Consider the following 17,462-nt stretch of genomic DNA (forward strand, 5'->3'; position numbering starts at 1 on the left):
AATTTCCTAGCCTGTATTCAGACCTCTAGGCCACAGTTTGAGTGAGTGATTATTTAACATAACTATAGTAAGTATTGATTAGAGTCATCAGGTAATATTTAAAGGTTTAATTCCAGAACAAGCAATTTGTCCTCATCGGGTGTGTCTGTAATGGTGATTTGATAATAGCAGGGAGAAAAACTTGTCTGAAAACAACAACATGGTGACAGCAGTGCACATTGATCAGCTCCCCACCCCCCACTCCAGTTCTCACATGTGGACATAGACTCAGGAACCAGCCATTGGCCTTTATGTGCCACTGGCACATGGATGTAGCTCCACTCTGCCTCAGGGAGATGTCCTGTTCCATACTGGAACCTGTCCTGATCTCATTCTCCATGGTGGTACTGGCAGAAATTTTACTAAAAGGATCCTAATAATATTGTCTAGTGCTTTGCTGTCCAGATCCCACCTGATTTGATTTATTCAGCACCTATTTACTGAGTGTTTGCTATAATCTCAGTCCTTTTGTATTAATCTGCTCAGGCTACCATAAAATAAAATACCACAGACTTAATCTTATTATTTCCTTGGAGGCCCCATCTCCAGTATAGTCACACTGGGAGTTTAGGGCTTCAATGTATGAATTTGAGAGGAACACAAACATTAATTCAGAACACCTGTTATGGGTGTTCAGAGAAGGAACAGTCCCAGCGGATACAAAGATGTCATGGGCTGTGTGAGACCTGAGTAGTTTTTTGTGACTGGCTGGGTTTGAAATAGATGGAAAGAAAAAGAGAAGCAACTCTAGGAAGGGAAAGTAGGTTCAGCAGAGATGGTGAATGTGGTGTATCCAAGGGACAAGGAGTTCCAATGGAGAAATACATCGGTTTGCATGCAGCTGAAGGACTGCGTATTAGAACACTGGGAATGAGGATGGAGACAGACACCGCAGCCTCATCATGAAAGGCCCTGAAGACCTGCAGATAGCCCAGACCTGACCCTGATGGGTGCCGGTGCCAAGGATGTGGAATGGAGGATCAGTGGGACAAAACAGAGATTTTAGGAAGAGTTCCCCCTTTTTGTAGCAGCTTTCTCAGTCTTAGTGGCCTGCATTTTGTGCTCACCTCGTCCTCTTTTGATATAAGGAACTGAGATAGTGCTGCACGTCTGGAGACTTGATCTGTTGCTGCTGCTTACTTTCAGAGTAGACTTTATACAGGCAGGGCTTCAAATAAAAATCATAAGCATCATACGAGGCTAAATCTCCTTTTTGTAACATTTTGTGAGTTTGTATAATTGTATTCTAAGAATAAACCTCAGAGGGTAAAGATTGGTTCCAAAATGCCCCCTACCTTTTTTTTTAAGAGCCCATTATGAATCTCTCATCTGTTGACTACTTAAATTATTTTATTTCCCCTTTTCCACAATATCACTTCTAAACAATGTGCCCCTGACTTAAAATTTTCTTACTCACTTTTTACACCTTAATCCTTTTATACTTCTTGCCCTGTTCGCTCTGGTGGGGAGGGAGGCAGTAAAATCGTTTCTCAGAGTGTGGGCCTAAGACCAATTGTGTCAATCTCCTAGGACATTGATATAAATGCAGATTCCCAGGCCATACCCCAGAGCTGTTAAATCAATCCCTGGAGGTGGGAGCCACAAGTCTGCATCTTTAGCAAGTTCCAAAGGTAATTTTTAGGCACATTAAATTAGTGTGATAACAATGTTTTAGAACATTGACCTTAAAGTCACTCAGACCTGGATTTGATTCCTGCTTTCACCACTTATTAGCTCTGTCATCTTGGACAAGTAACTTAAGCTCTGATTCTATTTACCTAATCTATAAGCTGAGAGGCAGAATAGTGTCTCCTTTTAGAGCACAGACCCTAGAGCCGAACTGCTGGGTTTTAATCTCAACCTACCAGTTAGCAGCTGTGATATCTGAGGCAAATCACTTAACCTGTCTGGACTATAATGTCTTTATTTGTAAAACAGAGATAATAATCTGTCTAGTACATTGTTGTGAGACTTAAAATAATTTATGTAAAAGGTTAGAAGGAGGTAGATTTTGCCCCATTACCCTCCTTCCCATCCCAGGCCCCTCCCCCCAACACAAGCATTGACATTGTCTGGAGACTATTTGGTTATCTTACCTAGGGAAGGAGGGAGTGGTTCTAACATGTGGGTAGAAGCTAGAGATGCTAGTGTGATCCTACTATGCACAGGGCATCCTTCCACAACAAAGTATTAGCTGGTCCAAAATGTCAGTAGTGCCACTTTTGAGAAACATGACTTACAATAGGCACATAATAAGTACTATGTAAGCTTTGGCTACTATTAGGATACCCTATTATAGGAATAGCAAGCCTTACTTGGAGTGTTATTATTAGGAGATATAGACATAGATGTTTAGATTGTGTGTGTGTGTGTGTGTGTGTGTGTGTATGTGAGAGAGAGAGAACACAACAGGGGAGAAGGGCAGAGGGAGAGAAAAGGAGAATCTTAAGCAGTCTCCACACCCAGCATGGAGCCCAACACAGGTTTAATCTCACTATGTGAGATCATGACCTGAGCCAAAATCAAGAGTCGGTCTCTTAACCAACTGAGCCACCCAGGCACCCCAGGAAATATATATTTATGTACAGTAGCAAGCACTCAACAAATGCAGAGGCAATGGTGGTGGTGTATTATAAACACAGCCTGTACTAAAGCAGCTCCTATTAAAGAAATCCTTTTGTGGGGCACCTGGGTAACTCAGTCGATTAAGTATCCAACTCTTGGTTTTGGACCAGGTCATGATCTCACAGTTTTCATGAGTTCAAGCCCCACATTGGGCTCTGCACTGACAACATGGAGCCTGCTTGGGATTCTCTCTCTCCCTCTCTCTCTGCCCCTCCCCTGCTGCTCTCTTTCAAAATAAAAATAAATAAATACTTTTACAATGTAAATAATTACTCTGTTTAGAATTTTTAAAAAATAGAACACATCTGTAATCATTAATACTTTTAAAAACAGCTTTTAGTGATAGCTGTATTCTTTTCAAAACACTCTACTTCTTCATTTTCATAAGCATTTATTGTTGAGTCTTTACAATAGTCTTGCCTTATGGTGCCAGCGTGGTGGACATGAGTGTAGGAGAGTGTCCAGTTCAGACCCTGGCTCTCCCACTGACGCCCCCTTGCAATCATGGGCAGGTCCTTTCACCGCTTTCAATCTCAGTTTCCCCATGTATAGAATGAAAGCAACTGCGTCTACTTCCTGAGATGTTTTTGTGAATTAAATGGAAAAGTGTGTAGCTTGTGCAGTGTCGAGTAGGTTCTGAGTGGTTTTGGTTTCCATTCCCTCCTTAAGCCCGCCATGTTTCTGGAGAGTTCAGTGTACAAAATCATCTCCATCCTCTGACTTGAAAAGCAGATGGACGGTTGAGGGAGATAAAAGGAAGGTGGGAAAAGGTATAGTGACTTGATTCTCCAGTGTTTCTGGGCCTGTGTAAAAAACTCAAGGGCCCAAAAAACGACTTCCATATCTGTAGGGTAGTCCCATGGGAGAGGCCTGTATTTTCCTCTCATATCTTGTTTTTTCAGGAAATGTACATCAGTATCTCACACCAGTCTTTAGAAGTGAGACAAGGCCTACCTAAATGGTGATGCTGAGAAGCTCCTTCTATAACCCTGTTATTGAAAAAGACAGCCTTCTTTTATTGCTCTTTTCCAAGATTAATTTATCTTTTCTGTTAATTTGCACAGATCAGATTCTGACTTTGTATTTCATAAATCGTTTTTATGTTTTTATTTATTTTTGAGAGACAGAGAGAGACACTGTGAGCAGGAGAGGGTCAGAGAGAGAGACACAGAATCCAAAGCAGGCTTCAGGCTCTGAGCTGTCAGCTCAGAGTCCAACGTGGGGCTCAAACCCACGAACCGTGAGATCATGACCTGAGCCGAAGCCAGATGCTTAACTGATTGAGCCACCTAGACACCCCTGACTTTGTATTTCATAGGATTTTAAAGCTGTAATTTTTCTTGGTATTATGAAGAAGGCAGTGATTTAAGTAGCCTGTGTTTTTATCTACTTCACTGTCTTGCAGTCTGGTGCCTAAAGACATTTTTAATTTGCTCTTCACATCTGTTTAAAAAAAAAAAAGTGAAACCATGCCGTGTCTGAAAATTAGAGTCTATTCGATACCTTGCACATGGCTGCCAGTCTTCCCCATTCCAAGACCTGGCCGCTTCACTCACCAGTAAGAGCGGGTGAGTCTGGCCAGATTCGGTTGGGCATATTAGCAGGAACTCATCAGATCTCACTTAAAGGTTAAACTCAGTTCGGAAGAAGTTTGAAGCTTTCAGTTAAAGACCACAGAAGGCTTAGTGGAAAATTGGAGACACTAAGATAGTGATCAATGGACACAACACTTTTCTACCTGAGAATGCCAGTAAATGGAAAGTGTAGCAAAATCAAGGTGATGACCTGGAAACTAAGATAGGATTAAGAAATGTCACATTGGTGGGGGCGGAGGGGGGGGTTACAGGGACAGGAAAAATGGAGTTTTTCCTGCTTCCAATAGATTAAAGGTGTGGGATTTGATAACTTTGAACTCTCCTTGTGTGTTGGTATATATTCCATTTCTGCAAAAGTCCTTCATCCCCAGCAACCCCAGAAATAAGCAGCTCTGAAACCAGTTAACAAAACTGTGAAATGCTGTCTCTGGATATGCTTTGATCTGAATTTTAGGAATTAAAAGAGGCTTTAAAAATCACACATTTGTTTATTGGCTGTCTTGGGCAAATAGAGACAAATGTTGCCAAAGAGAGCTGGCAAATGGGAATTTAGAATACCATTTGCCCAAAGAGGCAGATGGTCTCCGTAGAAGCCTGATTTCATTTACTGTCCCTTCTGAAGCTGAATGAGGTAGTTGAGTTTGAAGATAAAGTTGAACTGAAATTGTGGAAATATTTGGATTACATAAAGGACCTTAATGTGGAATTTGACTTGCCTTTTAAAAAATACATTCAGACATTTAACAGAATTTTTACAAAAATTTGTCCTGAACGAATTTGCCAGTGAAAAAAAAAGATTATTTCATTTGATGGTGTAATGATTAATCCTACCACCTGGGTAAGCCAAGTAAGCTTTCCACAGGAGATGGCTTGTGCAGCTTTGAATTATGTATGAATATTGCAGGCTGATTGATGAGTGATAACCTTACCAAGGGATTCATTTGTAGAACAGACAAATCTGTAACAGTGTTACAGTTTCCTTTGAACACCTTAAGTTCATTCTCCACGTTCAGAAAATGAGAATTCTTTGTGGAAATTATGACGTGATTTTTTTTAAGTGTCCGGTCAAACATACCAAATCTCAGTTACAAACGGGTCATTAAAGAAAAAGTCAGTCAAAGAATTTGAGGTTTAGGAAAATTTGTGTTGTCTTCCATTTTGAATGCAGAATGAATACTGAGGGTCGAGGAAAAAAGCAGGCTAAAGTCTGATTTGACCCAACCTGACAATTAAGGACCTAGACGTCAACACCATTGTAATTGTAGACATTCCATATAGCACTATAGAACTAGGAATCGTTTCAACATGAATTTAAATAGTAGAAATAGAAAAGCCCTAACTTCCTCTTTGTGAGCCATATGCCAATTAACAATTCTGTTTTATAGTAATATCAAATAGTAGTTACCTGGAAAAAAAAAAACCTAGTTATCCTTGTCATATTTGTTATTTCAAGACGTGCTAAGATATAGTGTATTAGAAATTCTAGTGGCTTCCATGTAATTTCATTTTGAAGATTTTTTTTACCTTCTGTCTCATGAATGAAATGGGAGAAATTTTCATTGTCTTCATTATCTTCTTCCTTATGCTATCCTCTAGTTTGTACCAGACCTGATCAAGTAATCAGAACCTCTGCTCTCTGATTCCCATTTTGGTGTTTTTCCTATTATCTTAAACATTTCTCAGTGAAATATTGGTGGTGAACCATTTTGTTAGGAGAAAAAGTCTGTATTTAGGAAAGTGTCATTTTACTATTTGGGAGGGATTTCTGATTTTATATCTAAATATGAAACAAATCAATGGTCAAAAATTATATTCTCTATTAAATTAATATGCCTTAGATAGCTTGTCAGATTTGACTTCCTTCTTTCTTCCTAGACAGTTTGTCTATTGATATATAGTGGCTGAGTCAACTTTCTCTGATGCTGTTCTCTTTTTCATTTTATAGTCCTAGCATGTTTCCACTTCTAAGCTTGAACTCTCAAAACCTCTCCCTTTCCCATCTCTCTTTTACCATTTTCATCATACAAAGAGCTATTCTTCCCTCAAGCACCAAGATGTGACATATCATTGATGCGTTTTTTTTAAGCATCCTTTTTTTAGACTCTGCTGTCACAGTAAATGCTGATGAAACATCTTAGCATCCATTTGCAATTACTTGTGATTTTACTTTCATCAATTCTCTTTGCATCATTCTTGATAGTTGATGATTATTTTAATTGGTGATTTAATGTACCAGAGTACTTGTTTTAACATGTGCTTATGAAAACTAATTTTTATGTGGAATATAGGTTGTGTCGTGCTGTTCCTCAAAGAGTTAATAAAACTAGCTTTCACTTTGCTTAGTTTCCCAGAGGCAGTTTGGCACATTTCCCAGACCAAACCCCTAAGGTAAAGGTCAAGGTGCAGTGGATGATATTAAGGTCCAGAACTCGAAACTTGTATCTTACTTGTAGTCGTCCTGAGCTCAGTGAGCTCTCTGGTGTATCAGAGCTTTAGAACATGATTAACAGACCAAAGAAGGCCCTGTAGAGTCTCCTTTAATGGGGAATTGTATGAGTGAGTACAGTGGGTGAGTCTTTAACATTTCTTGCTTTGTAGCATCCATATTTTGTTTGGAAAAGCCCTTAAGAGTACAGAGCTATGTTTCTTGTATGTGGGAACAGGCCCAGGGAATTCCTCACAGCTTAATAGCAGCAACTCTTTCTGTGGTTTTCGCAATAGCTGAGGCTCATTGTAAATAGCCCATTCCTTAGGAAGAAAACAGAGAAGTGAGGGTAGAGTTGTGGTTTCTGAACCAAGCTTTACCAGTCCTTTTCGATAATGGAAAAGAGAGCTTTCTAGTAATCATGAGGAGATTGGGGGAAGAAGTAGAAAAGGCAAGAGCAGGTTTGTGGAGATCAGGAGCCTAAAAACAGCATTTTAGGGAACCTTTTAAATTGACTTTAAATTTTTTTAATGTTTTTTTTTTTTAATTTATTTTTGAGAGACAGAGAGAGACAGCGTGAGGAAGGTAGGGTCAGAGAGAGAGGGAGACACAGAATCTGAAGCAGGCTCCAGGCTCCGAGCTGTCAGCACAGAGCCTGGTGTGAGGCTCAAACCCACAAATTGTGAGACCGAAGCCAGACGCTCAACCAACTGAGCCACCCAGGCACCCCTTAAATTGACTTTAAAGTAAAAAGTTCTTTATATTTATTGCTCTGAAACCAGAAATGGCTTATGTGAACTTCCGCCTAGTTAAGATCATTTTCCTTCTCCTGAAGCATATTGATAACTACATAGTGATCTACATTAAGAAGTATCCAAGAGGGTCTCAGAAGTGTTACTTTCCTTTGTCTCTACTAATAAATGGAAGTGGGGGCCCCTTTTTACCTTGATTTTATGATCCTTCCTACTATGAGAAACTGGTTTATTTGGAGCCCTTCTTTTGGGTTGATGATGACCTAGGGCAGCCCATTAAGAGGCAGCATGCTTTACCTGAGCCACCCTACTGGCTGCTGGTGGAGTGGTGCCTTTCCACTTTACCAGTGTCCCTGAGGGCCAGATACCATAAAGGAACCTCTAGCTCATTGCTCACTTCCAGTGTATAGAGACCTCTGGCTCTGCCAGCTTTGAAGGAGTATTTTTGAAGTTGAATATCCAGCAGACTTCAAGGCTTATTTTTCTGTTCAGACACATGCATAATTTCCATAATGAAAGATTGATAAGAAGGTACTTCTTCTTTAGATCTACTCCCTCAAATCCACAGGTGATATATGTTCTGATGACACATGATCAAACAAAGTACCTCTTTTAAAGAGCTTGTAAATGTCACCATGATTCACTGCCAACTGAAAATCCAGAAGTAAGTTGTAAACGTATATAGGATATTTGCCTCTTTCTCTTTGCCCACTAAAAAAATAAACAAAACAGGAAGAAGAGTTGGTGAGTGTATGACAGTCTAAGAACACTTCCAGAAACCATTAAAGATGCCTGATTTTGAATTTATCTTATTGGATAGCCCATTGAGATTTCCTAACTAGACCAGCTTTTTTCTACCAACATTTAATGACCATTCCATCCCCATGTACTTTATATTGACAGAATTGACAGTTCAGGCAGGATGGGAACTGGGAAAGATTGGAAATGATAGCTATAAGCAAATGAGCAGGCAACAGTGAAACAAGATTGGAAGCACAAAGTATTATGGATGCCACTTTGTGGTATGCGCCTAACAGGATGTTTCAGATTCATTTTAATACAAAAGATTAACGGGAACACAGAACTGTCTTTTCCATTTGCCTTGCCTGCTGTACGCATGCATGCAGGCAGAGGCAACAAGGCTTTCCGGGCTTCGGTTACTACTAAAACCATTGCTTAACGTCCTTATTTAGTCTAATCTCAAATTGATTCCTGATTTTTTACTATTTTTGCATGTAGTGAATACTGTATACTACTAAAGTAAATAAAGTATTTGATATCTGCTAGAGTGTTATATACTGTAATATAATAAGTATGCTAAATAGTTCACTAAACACGTGTGTATTTTGTCTGTGTTTAAGCATTCAGCTTTCTTACCACTACCTACCTACCATCACCACCTTTTCCTTAAAAAAAATGTTTTCACTTCTTATCTTCTTATTCTCAAGCTTCCCTCTGAGCTTACCATATCTCCTCTACCAAACTGGGTTCCCAATATGTCTGAATCATGATAAATAGAAGAATCAGCCTGCTTGAAGGGCTGCCTTCTATTCAGACAATTATTTGAGGGCTTCTGACCAACTGTTATGACTCTAGGGCTAGTTATTTACATTTATGGCAAGTACATGCCTTCCATAAATCTAAATTTTAGTGAGATCTTTGAATGCCAGTACAACCATGGTCTGCTTTTGTTTCAGTCACAAAACCCAGGAAGTGACAGAGGATTTTTCTCCTCGGGATCCAAGATCTGTGGCTGTCAGGCAAGATGATGGAGGCTGTGCTTCTGTCCCAGCAGCATTGCCCCCACCTGAACTGGAAAGAGAAGAGGAAAAAGAAGACGTTTCAGATACTGTTGACCTGAATCCCTGTAGTGCAACCTACAGCAATTTAGGTGAGTGAAAATGTCATAGAAATAGTATTAAATCTTTCCTTTTTATGCACCATCCAAATGCTGTATATCCTTGGAGAGATGGTTTTTATTTAGCACCTGGTGTGGAGCCAGAAACTTTAATCCGCATCAGAAAAGATCCTGTATATGTTAAACACCTGCTACCATGAGTCCTGTGCACGTGGCAAGGGTGTGACATGGTCCTTGCCTTGAGGGACCCACCCGGAGAAAAAGAGATGAAATGAACTTGGTCATGATTTCAGTATTATATGATAAATGCAGTGATAGAGATGCACATGGAATATTTTTTATATTACACAGGGGAGGGTGTTAAAAGATGCCTTCCTAGAGGTAATTCCTGAACGAATCTAACTGCCTGACAGAGGGAAGAAAGAGTATTCCAACCCAAAGCAACAACATGAGCGAAAGCCTGGAGGTGTGAAGCAGCTTGGCACACGTGGACACCACAGCCATTTAGTGGTACTAAAATATGAACTGAAGAGTTAGATGAGATCATGCGTTTCAGGCTAAAACCTTGGACTTTTTGCTCTTTGTGATAGTAACTTATCATCAAAAGGTTTTAAGCAGAAGAATAATGTGATTAAATTTGCATTTTAGAACATCCACTCCACAGGCTGCCGTGAGAGGATGGATTAGTAAAGGTGAAGTAATTGTAGCCTAAAATCTAGTAGTTGGGTACTTTGGCAGGACCATATAAGGAAATGAGAAAGGCTTCAACTAAGATAGTGGGAAGAGGAACAGTAGACTTCAGAGATATTTAAGGGGCAAAATACACAAGGCTTAGTGATTACTTCAATATGAATGATGTGAAGAATCTGTGATCTGTCTCAGATTTCTGGCTTGGGACAAGCAGTCTCAAAAAAAAGATCCTAATTGAAAGTATTAGGCAGAAGCTAAGGGGTCATCTCTCAGAGATGCATCAAAGAAGAATCCTACAAAGAGGACTGAACTAAATGACCTTGAAGGTCCCTGCCAATGCAAAGGTTCTCAGTTTTCCAGTCATCTTTGCTGAGTACCCAGTGACTTTCCATCTGTCTACCTTCCTTGAGCATCTCATAGTTTTCTTTTCTTCTGAAAAGTAAAGCCTGGGGCTGGATAAGGATTTCTTATGATTATTTTCCCATGAAGTCAACAGAGAGGAGAGTAGCATGCGTTGGACTACCACCTGTGCAACACTGGCAAGATCCTTATGGACCCCTGACCAACTGTTACACCAGGGAAATCAATGGCATATAATATCAAAGCATTCTTCTGCCTGGTTTCTCATCTTCTTTCTTTGTCATTTTTCTTCATCAGGTTTTAGGAAGGAATAATTATTCTAAGATCAGCTAGTGTAGTTGGAGATAGAAGAGTCCTTAAGAAGGTAAGAAGGTTGAGGTAATACTTAGGAGAAATGCTCTAATCTGTCCTTTTGAAAAACTCATCATAACACACATGCAGTTGAAAATACATTCTGTAAGAAAAAAAAACTTCCATTCTAAGTCTAGAAGACTTATAAGATTTAGGTTGGGGCACCCGGGTGACTGTCAGTTAAGCATCTGACTTCTGCTCAGGTTATAATCTCGAGATTCATGGGTTCGAGCCCTGCATCGGGCTCTGTGCTGACAGCTAGTTCAGAGCCTGGGGCCTGTCTTCAAATTCTGTGTCTCTTTCTCTCTCTGACCCTCCCCTGCTCACTCTCTCTCTCTCTCAAAAATAAATAAAATATTAAAAAATAATAATAAGATTTAGGTTGTTGGGGAGAATATAGTACAGTTTGCCCAAGCAACCATCTTGGATACCATTTTCTGGTTGGAATAGATTTTATAGTGAAACAGCTTACTTAACTTTTCCCATTCTTTTATGTTTTTGAAGCATCTTATAAGATGAAAAATTTACTGCTTATTTGCTATAGTATACTCTCAGGCAGCATAATGTATCAGTATACCTTTCTTACTACACCAAAATTTCCTTTATGATGTCCTCAGTAAAATATTTACTAATTTTGGCGGGGGAGGGAGTGATGGTCATGGTGGGGAGCACTTGTGGGGAGAAGCACACTGGGTGTTATATGGAAACTAATTTGACAATAAACTATTATAACAAAAATATATATATGTATACTAATTTTTACTGATCATATGGCATCATGGCATCCTTTTAAAAATATACATTAGCTGGGGGCATCTTGGTGGCTCAGTCAGTTAAAATGTTTAAGTTTGGCTCAGGTCATGATCTCACAGTTCATGGGTTTGAGCCCCACATCAGACTCTGTGCTGACAGGTCAGAGCCTGGAGCCTGCTTCAGATTTTGTATCTCCCTCTCTGCCCCTCTCCAACTAGTACTCTGTTTCTCCCTCTCTCTCAGAAATAAATAAACATTAAACACACACACACACACACACACACACACACACACACACACACACACACACATTAGCTGGGGTGCCTGGCTGGCTCAGTCAGTAGAATATGTGACTCTTGATCTTGGGGTTGTGAGCCTGAGCCCCATGTTGGTTGTAGAGATTACTTAAAAATAAAAATTAAAAAATGTTTTTTAAAAATCCATCAGCTAACATTAATTAAAGTTAATTATTTTATCTTATTTGTCTTGTCAGTTATTTAGGTAATTAGAAAAAACAGAGCATTACTTCTGTGAGTATTTAAAGTACCTCACATATAGTAATTCATTTAATCCTTTCAACAACCTTAGGAACTTAGATCCTATTTTTCAGATAAGGAAAATGAGTCAGAATGGCTCGCCCAAAGTCACAGAACCTGTAAGGACCGTATCAGAATTGGAACTCTGTTGGTCTTAACCTCAACTATAATGGTCATAACCAATAAGTTCTTGTAAAAAATGAAAGGACTACAGCTGTCTCCCATTTTTTGTTTTTTTTTAGTCATCTACTCTGAGACACAAAACTTGAGACTTTTTTCTAGAGATTATGACTACTTAGAATACAAAAAATAGTAGTTATAGATGCCCCATCAGAAAGATAGCATTCTTTCCTCCACCTATTGCTTTCCTTTCAAAAGTAGTAGGTGATGCTCATAAAATGTTGCCTTGTTTTCTGTAAGTGTTTTAAGTCATAGTATATGACATGGTTAGTTGCTCCTTTGGGAAGGTCTGCCTGTGTGAATAGGTAAGATTGACACCATCAGTTCTACAACTCAAGGATTTTATAATTTTTTTTTGTTCTTGTTTTTTCCCTAATGAAATAAGTATTTTAGATGGCATTTGGAACTTAACCTTTTTCAATATTTTTAATAAATAATTTGCAGGAAACTTTAAACTGTCCCTTTGGGCAATTTCTTGTGATTTAAAGCCCTGGCAGCTTTTTTTTTTTTTTTAATCTGTGTTTAAAAATGGAAAGGAAACAATACTTCTTAATGTAATTGCTTTAGAACATTTTAAATAGCCTAGAACCAATCTATAATTGGTTGCTTGCCTGCTTGCTTGCTTGCTTTTCTTTCTTTCTTTCTTCTTTTTTTTTTTTTTTTTTATGAGGCAGAGGATGGATGGACCAGTGGAAGAAATTGAGAGAGGAAAGTTAAGGGTTACCATTATTTTTACTGTGGAATTTCCTTCTGAAAATTACATTGTAAAGTGGACGTAAGAAGCAGTGTAATATAGTAGAAAAAATCCTAGGTTTAGAGGATCGACCAGATTTTGGTTCATATGACAGCTGTGTCATTGCCCACATGTATGATTGTAGGTCAGCTACTTAACATCCCTGAGCTTCAATTTCCTCACCTGAAATGAGGGAATAATAACATCTGCTTTGTAGGGCTGATTGTAAAAGAATTTGGTATATACAGAGGTGCTTCATAATTATAAGTTCCTTTATTTCTTCCCAAAGATATGCTGTTGCTTTCTCCTTCAAATATGTTTGATGTGCTAGCCAGAAAATGTAGAATAAAGTGGAAATAGTTTTAAATGTTTACTAGAAATATTGAATAAGCAGAAAAAATATATAGATTCAAAAAGTTGAGGGTTGCCTGTGCAACTAATGACTGAAATTGTGAATATGATACAGGATACAGGATCCTCGCATGGCACCAGGGACCAGCGGACAGATGACAAGTAATAGTAATATCATTGTGACAGATCCAGTCCCCCAACTCTGCTAATTATGGCAACAAATGAATACAGTTTGGATTTGTTTTGTAGTTCCCACACTTCTTAGATAGTTCTGAAAACTAATAAGTTAAAAGGCAAAAACAACAACTCAACTGGAATAGGCCTTAATTACCCAACTTCAGAATCTCCCATGAGACCCCCACCTGGACATAGTGTTGTTACTCCACTGTGGTGTTACAAGAGCTGTTGTGATTCAGCCATTCCTTCAGAAAGCTACTATCTTAGGCACACCATACCTTAGAACCATTTTTTGTTTTACTTTAGAGATTATTCGCTGTGGTTAATGGGCATCTTTTTCATTGTCCTTAACATAAATAAAGCAAACTTTATTTTGTTTAAACTGGATTAATTATTAGACTCCAGAGCTGCCCTATCCAATACCGTCGGTAGCTACTAGCCGCATCTGGCTATTTACATTTACATTCCTTAGAATATAAATAAAACCTCAGTCTCTTAGTCTCATGAGCATCATTTCAAGAGCTCAGGAGCTGCAGGTGGCTAGTAACTACTGTACCGGACATGCACGTATAGAAACGTCTGTTGGACAGCAGTGCTTTAAAGAGTCAGTTATTTTGGGGGATTTGTATTGTCTTCTGTGGGCACAAAAATCATATTGGTCTTTATGTAACTTGAAAACTCTTTTAGACGGTTGCCCCTTACAGAGTGATGATTTTACTCTGGGTGATGGTGATACGAGATCACCGAACAAAACTCTGACCTGTAACATCTTAATTAACCCCAAACTGAATTTAGCAGGGTATCGGCCACCCAAAATGTTCTCCCAAAGATGTGATAGAATGTTTTTTCAGTCAGACCTTCAACATTTTCCCCATGTTTCTTATGTCTATCTCAAGATCTTTAGAAGAAATATTGCTAGTTTTTTATGTGGCACACCTCACTACTTAATCAGCCTACTAAAATCAGGAGCTCATAATAACTTCTACTCCCTTAGAAATAAGTCAGTGGCTTTAGCTCTCCTTCATTCACTTTGTAATTGAGTACTCTTTACATTGTTTTTTAGAAAGATCTGTCAGTCTCAATGTACAGATTCTTGGCTTGCTCCTCTTTCTGTGTGCCTACAACCTAGCACATTGTCTAAAACATGCGGCAGGTACTAAGAACATGTTTGAATGAATGAGCCAAAAGTGACTTTGGCATTTGACTTTATAAGATTCCCAGATTAGGGGAAGTTAAGCCCTTCGTAGGAAAGGAAGAAATATCATATAGGAAGATTTCAAGGCCCAGTTTATGTGTTCCATTAATCAGCTGACTTTTTTTTTCCAATACAGTCATACCTCAGAGATATTGCAGGTTCCGCTGCAGACCACCACAACAGAGTAAATCTAACTAATTTTTGGTTTCCCAGTGCATACAAAAGTTGTGTTTATACTGTACTGTGCAATAGTATTAAATCTAAAAAATAATATGCATACCTTAATTACGATATGCTTTATTGCTAAAAAAATCCTAACCTTCAGTTAGGATTATATAAGCTTTCAGTTGTCATAATCTTTTTGCAGGTAGAATGTCTTCCTTGATGTTGATAGCTGCTGACTGATCAGAGTGGTGGGTGCTGAAGGCTAGGGTGGGTGTGGCAATTTCTTAACATAAGACAACACTGCAGAACGCCTTTCAAAATTGGAGCCAATCTTCTCAAATGCTGCTGCTGCTTCATCAACTAGGCTTATGTCATATTCTAAATCCTTTGTTGTCATTTCAACAGTCTTCACAGCATCTTAATCAGAAGCAGTTTCCATCTCAAGAAACCACCTTCTTTGCTCATCCCTAAGAAGCAAATCCTCATCCATTAAAGTTCTATCATGAGACTGCAGCCACTCAGTCCTGTCTTCAGACTCCACTTCTAGTTCTTTCACTGTTTCCACTGCATGTGCAGTTAACTTCCGCCACTCAAGTTTTGAACTCCTGAAAGTCCTTTATGAGGATTGGAATCCACTTCTTCAAAATTCCTGTTCATGTTGGTATTTTGACTCCCTCCCATGTATCAGGAATGTTCTTCATGGCATCTAAAGTGGTGAATCCTTTCCAAAAGGTTTCCAGTTTGCTTTTCCCAGATTCATGGGGGGAATTACTATCTATGCAGCGATAGCTTTACATACCAAGACTTGAAAGTCAAAATTACTCCTAGATCCATGGCTTGCAGAATGGATATTATGTCAGCAGGCATGAAAACAACTTTAATCTTACTGTATACCTCCATCAGAGCTCAGGTGACCAGGTGCATTGCAAAATATGACCAACAGTAATATTTTGAAAGGAATTTTCTTCCTGAGCAATAGATCTAAACAATAAGCTTAAAATATTCAGTAAACCACGTTACAAACAAATTTTCTGTCATCCAGACTTTGTTGTTCCACTTATAGACCACAGGCCGAGGTGATTTAGCTTCTCTTAAGGGTTTGACGGTTTGGGGATGGTAAATGAGCCCTGGCTTTGACTTAAAGCAACGAGCTGCAACTTGAGCGGCTGCATTACTCCCTAACAGGAGGATCAGCCTGCCCTGTGAGGCTTCGAAGCCGGGCAGTGCAGTGACTTCTCTCTAGCTATGAATGTCCGAGGTGACCTCTTCTTATACTGACATTGAAACTCTGAGGCTCAGTGTAGCCGTCGTCACGAATTATCTAGCTAGATCCTCGGGATAAGCCACAGCTTCTACGTGAGCACTTGCTGCTTTACCTTACTTAGTAAGGCACTTGCTTACTTACTTAGTAAGCACCTTACTTCACCTTACTTAGATGTCATGGAGGCAGCTGATTTCTTAAACCTCATGAACCAACCTCTGCTAGCCTCCAGCATGTCTCATGCAGCTTCCTCACCTCTCGCCTTCACAGAATTGAAGAGAGTTGGGGCTTTGCTCTGGATTAGTCTTTGGTTTAAGGGAATGTTGTGGCAGGTTTGATCTTTTCAGACCACTAAAACTTTCTTCATATCAGCAATAAGGCTGTTCTACTTTCTAATCATGTGTGTGTTCACTGGAGTAGCACTTTTAATTTCCTTCAGGAACTTTTCCTTTGCATTCACAACTTGGCTAACTCGTGCAAGAGGCCTAGCTTTCCGCCTGCATCAGTGTTCAATACACCTTCCTCACTAAGCTTAATTATTTCTAGCTTTCAATGTAAAATGAGAGATGTGCGAGTCTTCCTTTCACTTAAAACTTAGAGGTCAGTTTAAGGTTATTAATTGGCCTAATTTCAATAGTGCTGTGTCTCGGGGAATAGGGAGACTGAGGAGAGGGAGAAAGACCAGGGAACAGCTGGTGAGTGGAGCAGGCAGAACGAATTTATCCTGTTAAGTTTGTTATCTTACATGGGTGTGGTTTGTGGGGCCACAAAAAATTACAGTGGTAACATCAAAGGTCATTAATCACAGACCACCCTAACAAGTATAATAATAATGAAAAAAGTTTGAAGAATTGCAAGAATAACTAAAATGTGACACAGAGATACAAAGTAGCAATGCTTTTAGGAAAATGGCACCAATAGACTTATTGGATGTAGCATTGCCACAAATCTTCAGTTTGTAAATAGCAAACAAAATAACACAATATGGACAAATCACAGTTGAACAAGGTATCCTGTATGAGGCTTAATCCAGAGGTTTCCTAGGTCAGGAATTACCTAAACCAGGTCTCAGGCTCCTTTCTACATAGCCCCACAAGAAACAATCCACATTTTTTTAAAGATTTAAAAAAAATTTTTTTTTAATTTAAGTACATGTTAGTTAACATATAGTATAATAACAGTTTCAGGAGTAGAATTTAGTAATTCACTGCTTACATGTAACACCCAGTGCACATCTCAGCAAGTGCCTATTACCCATTTAGCCCATTCCCCAACCCAACACCTTTCCAGCAACCCTCAGTTTGCTCTCTGTAATTTAAGATCCTCTTGGGGCTCCTGGGTGGCTCAGTCAGTTAAGCGTCTGACTTCAGCTCAGGTCATGATCTCACAGTTCGTGGGTTTGAGCCCTGTGTTGGG

At 39.2% G+C, this 17,462-nt stretch overlaps 1 protein-coding gene across 1 annotated transcript in view; it reads left to right on the top strand.

Moving 5' to 3' along the window:
• PEAK1 (pseudopodium enriched atypical kinase 1) overlaps positions 1-17,462 on the top strand; it is a 288,632-nt gene that overhangs the window by 230,415 nt on the left and 40,755 nt on the right. The window contains exon 7 of the mRNA XM_029951806.1: positions 9,134-9,327. Within this exon, the coding sequence (XP_029807666.1) occupies positions 9,134-9,327 (194 nt within the window). The remainder of the gene's footprint in view (positions 1-9,133; positions 9,328-17,462) is intronic.

Source organism: Suricata suricatta, chromosome 9 (assembly GCF_006229205.1).
Source record: "Suricata suricatta isolate VVHF042 chromosome 9, meerkat_22Aug2017_6uvM2_HiC, whole genome shotgun sequence".
Classification (NCBI taxonomy): Eukaryota; Metazoa; Chordata; class Mammalia; order Carnivora; family Herpestidae; genus Suricata; species Suricata suricatta.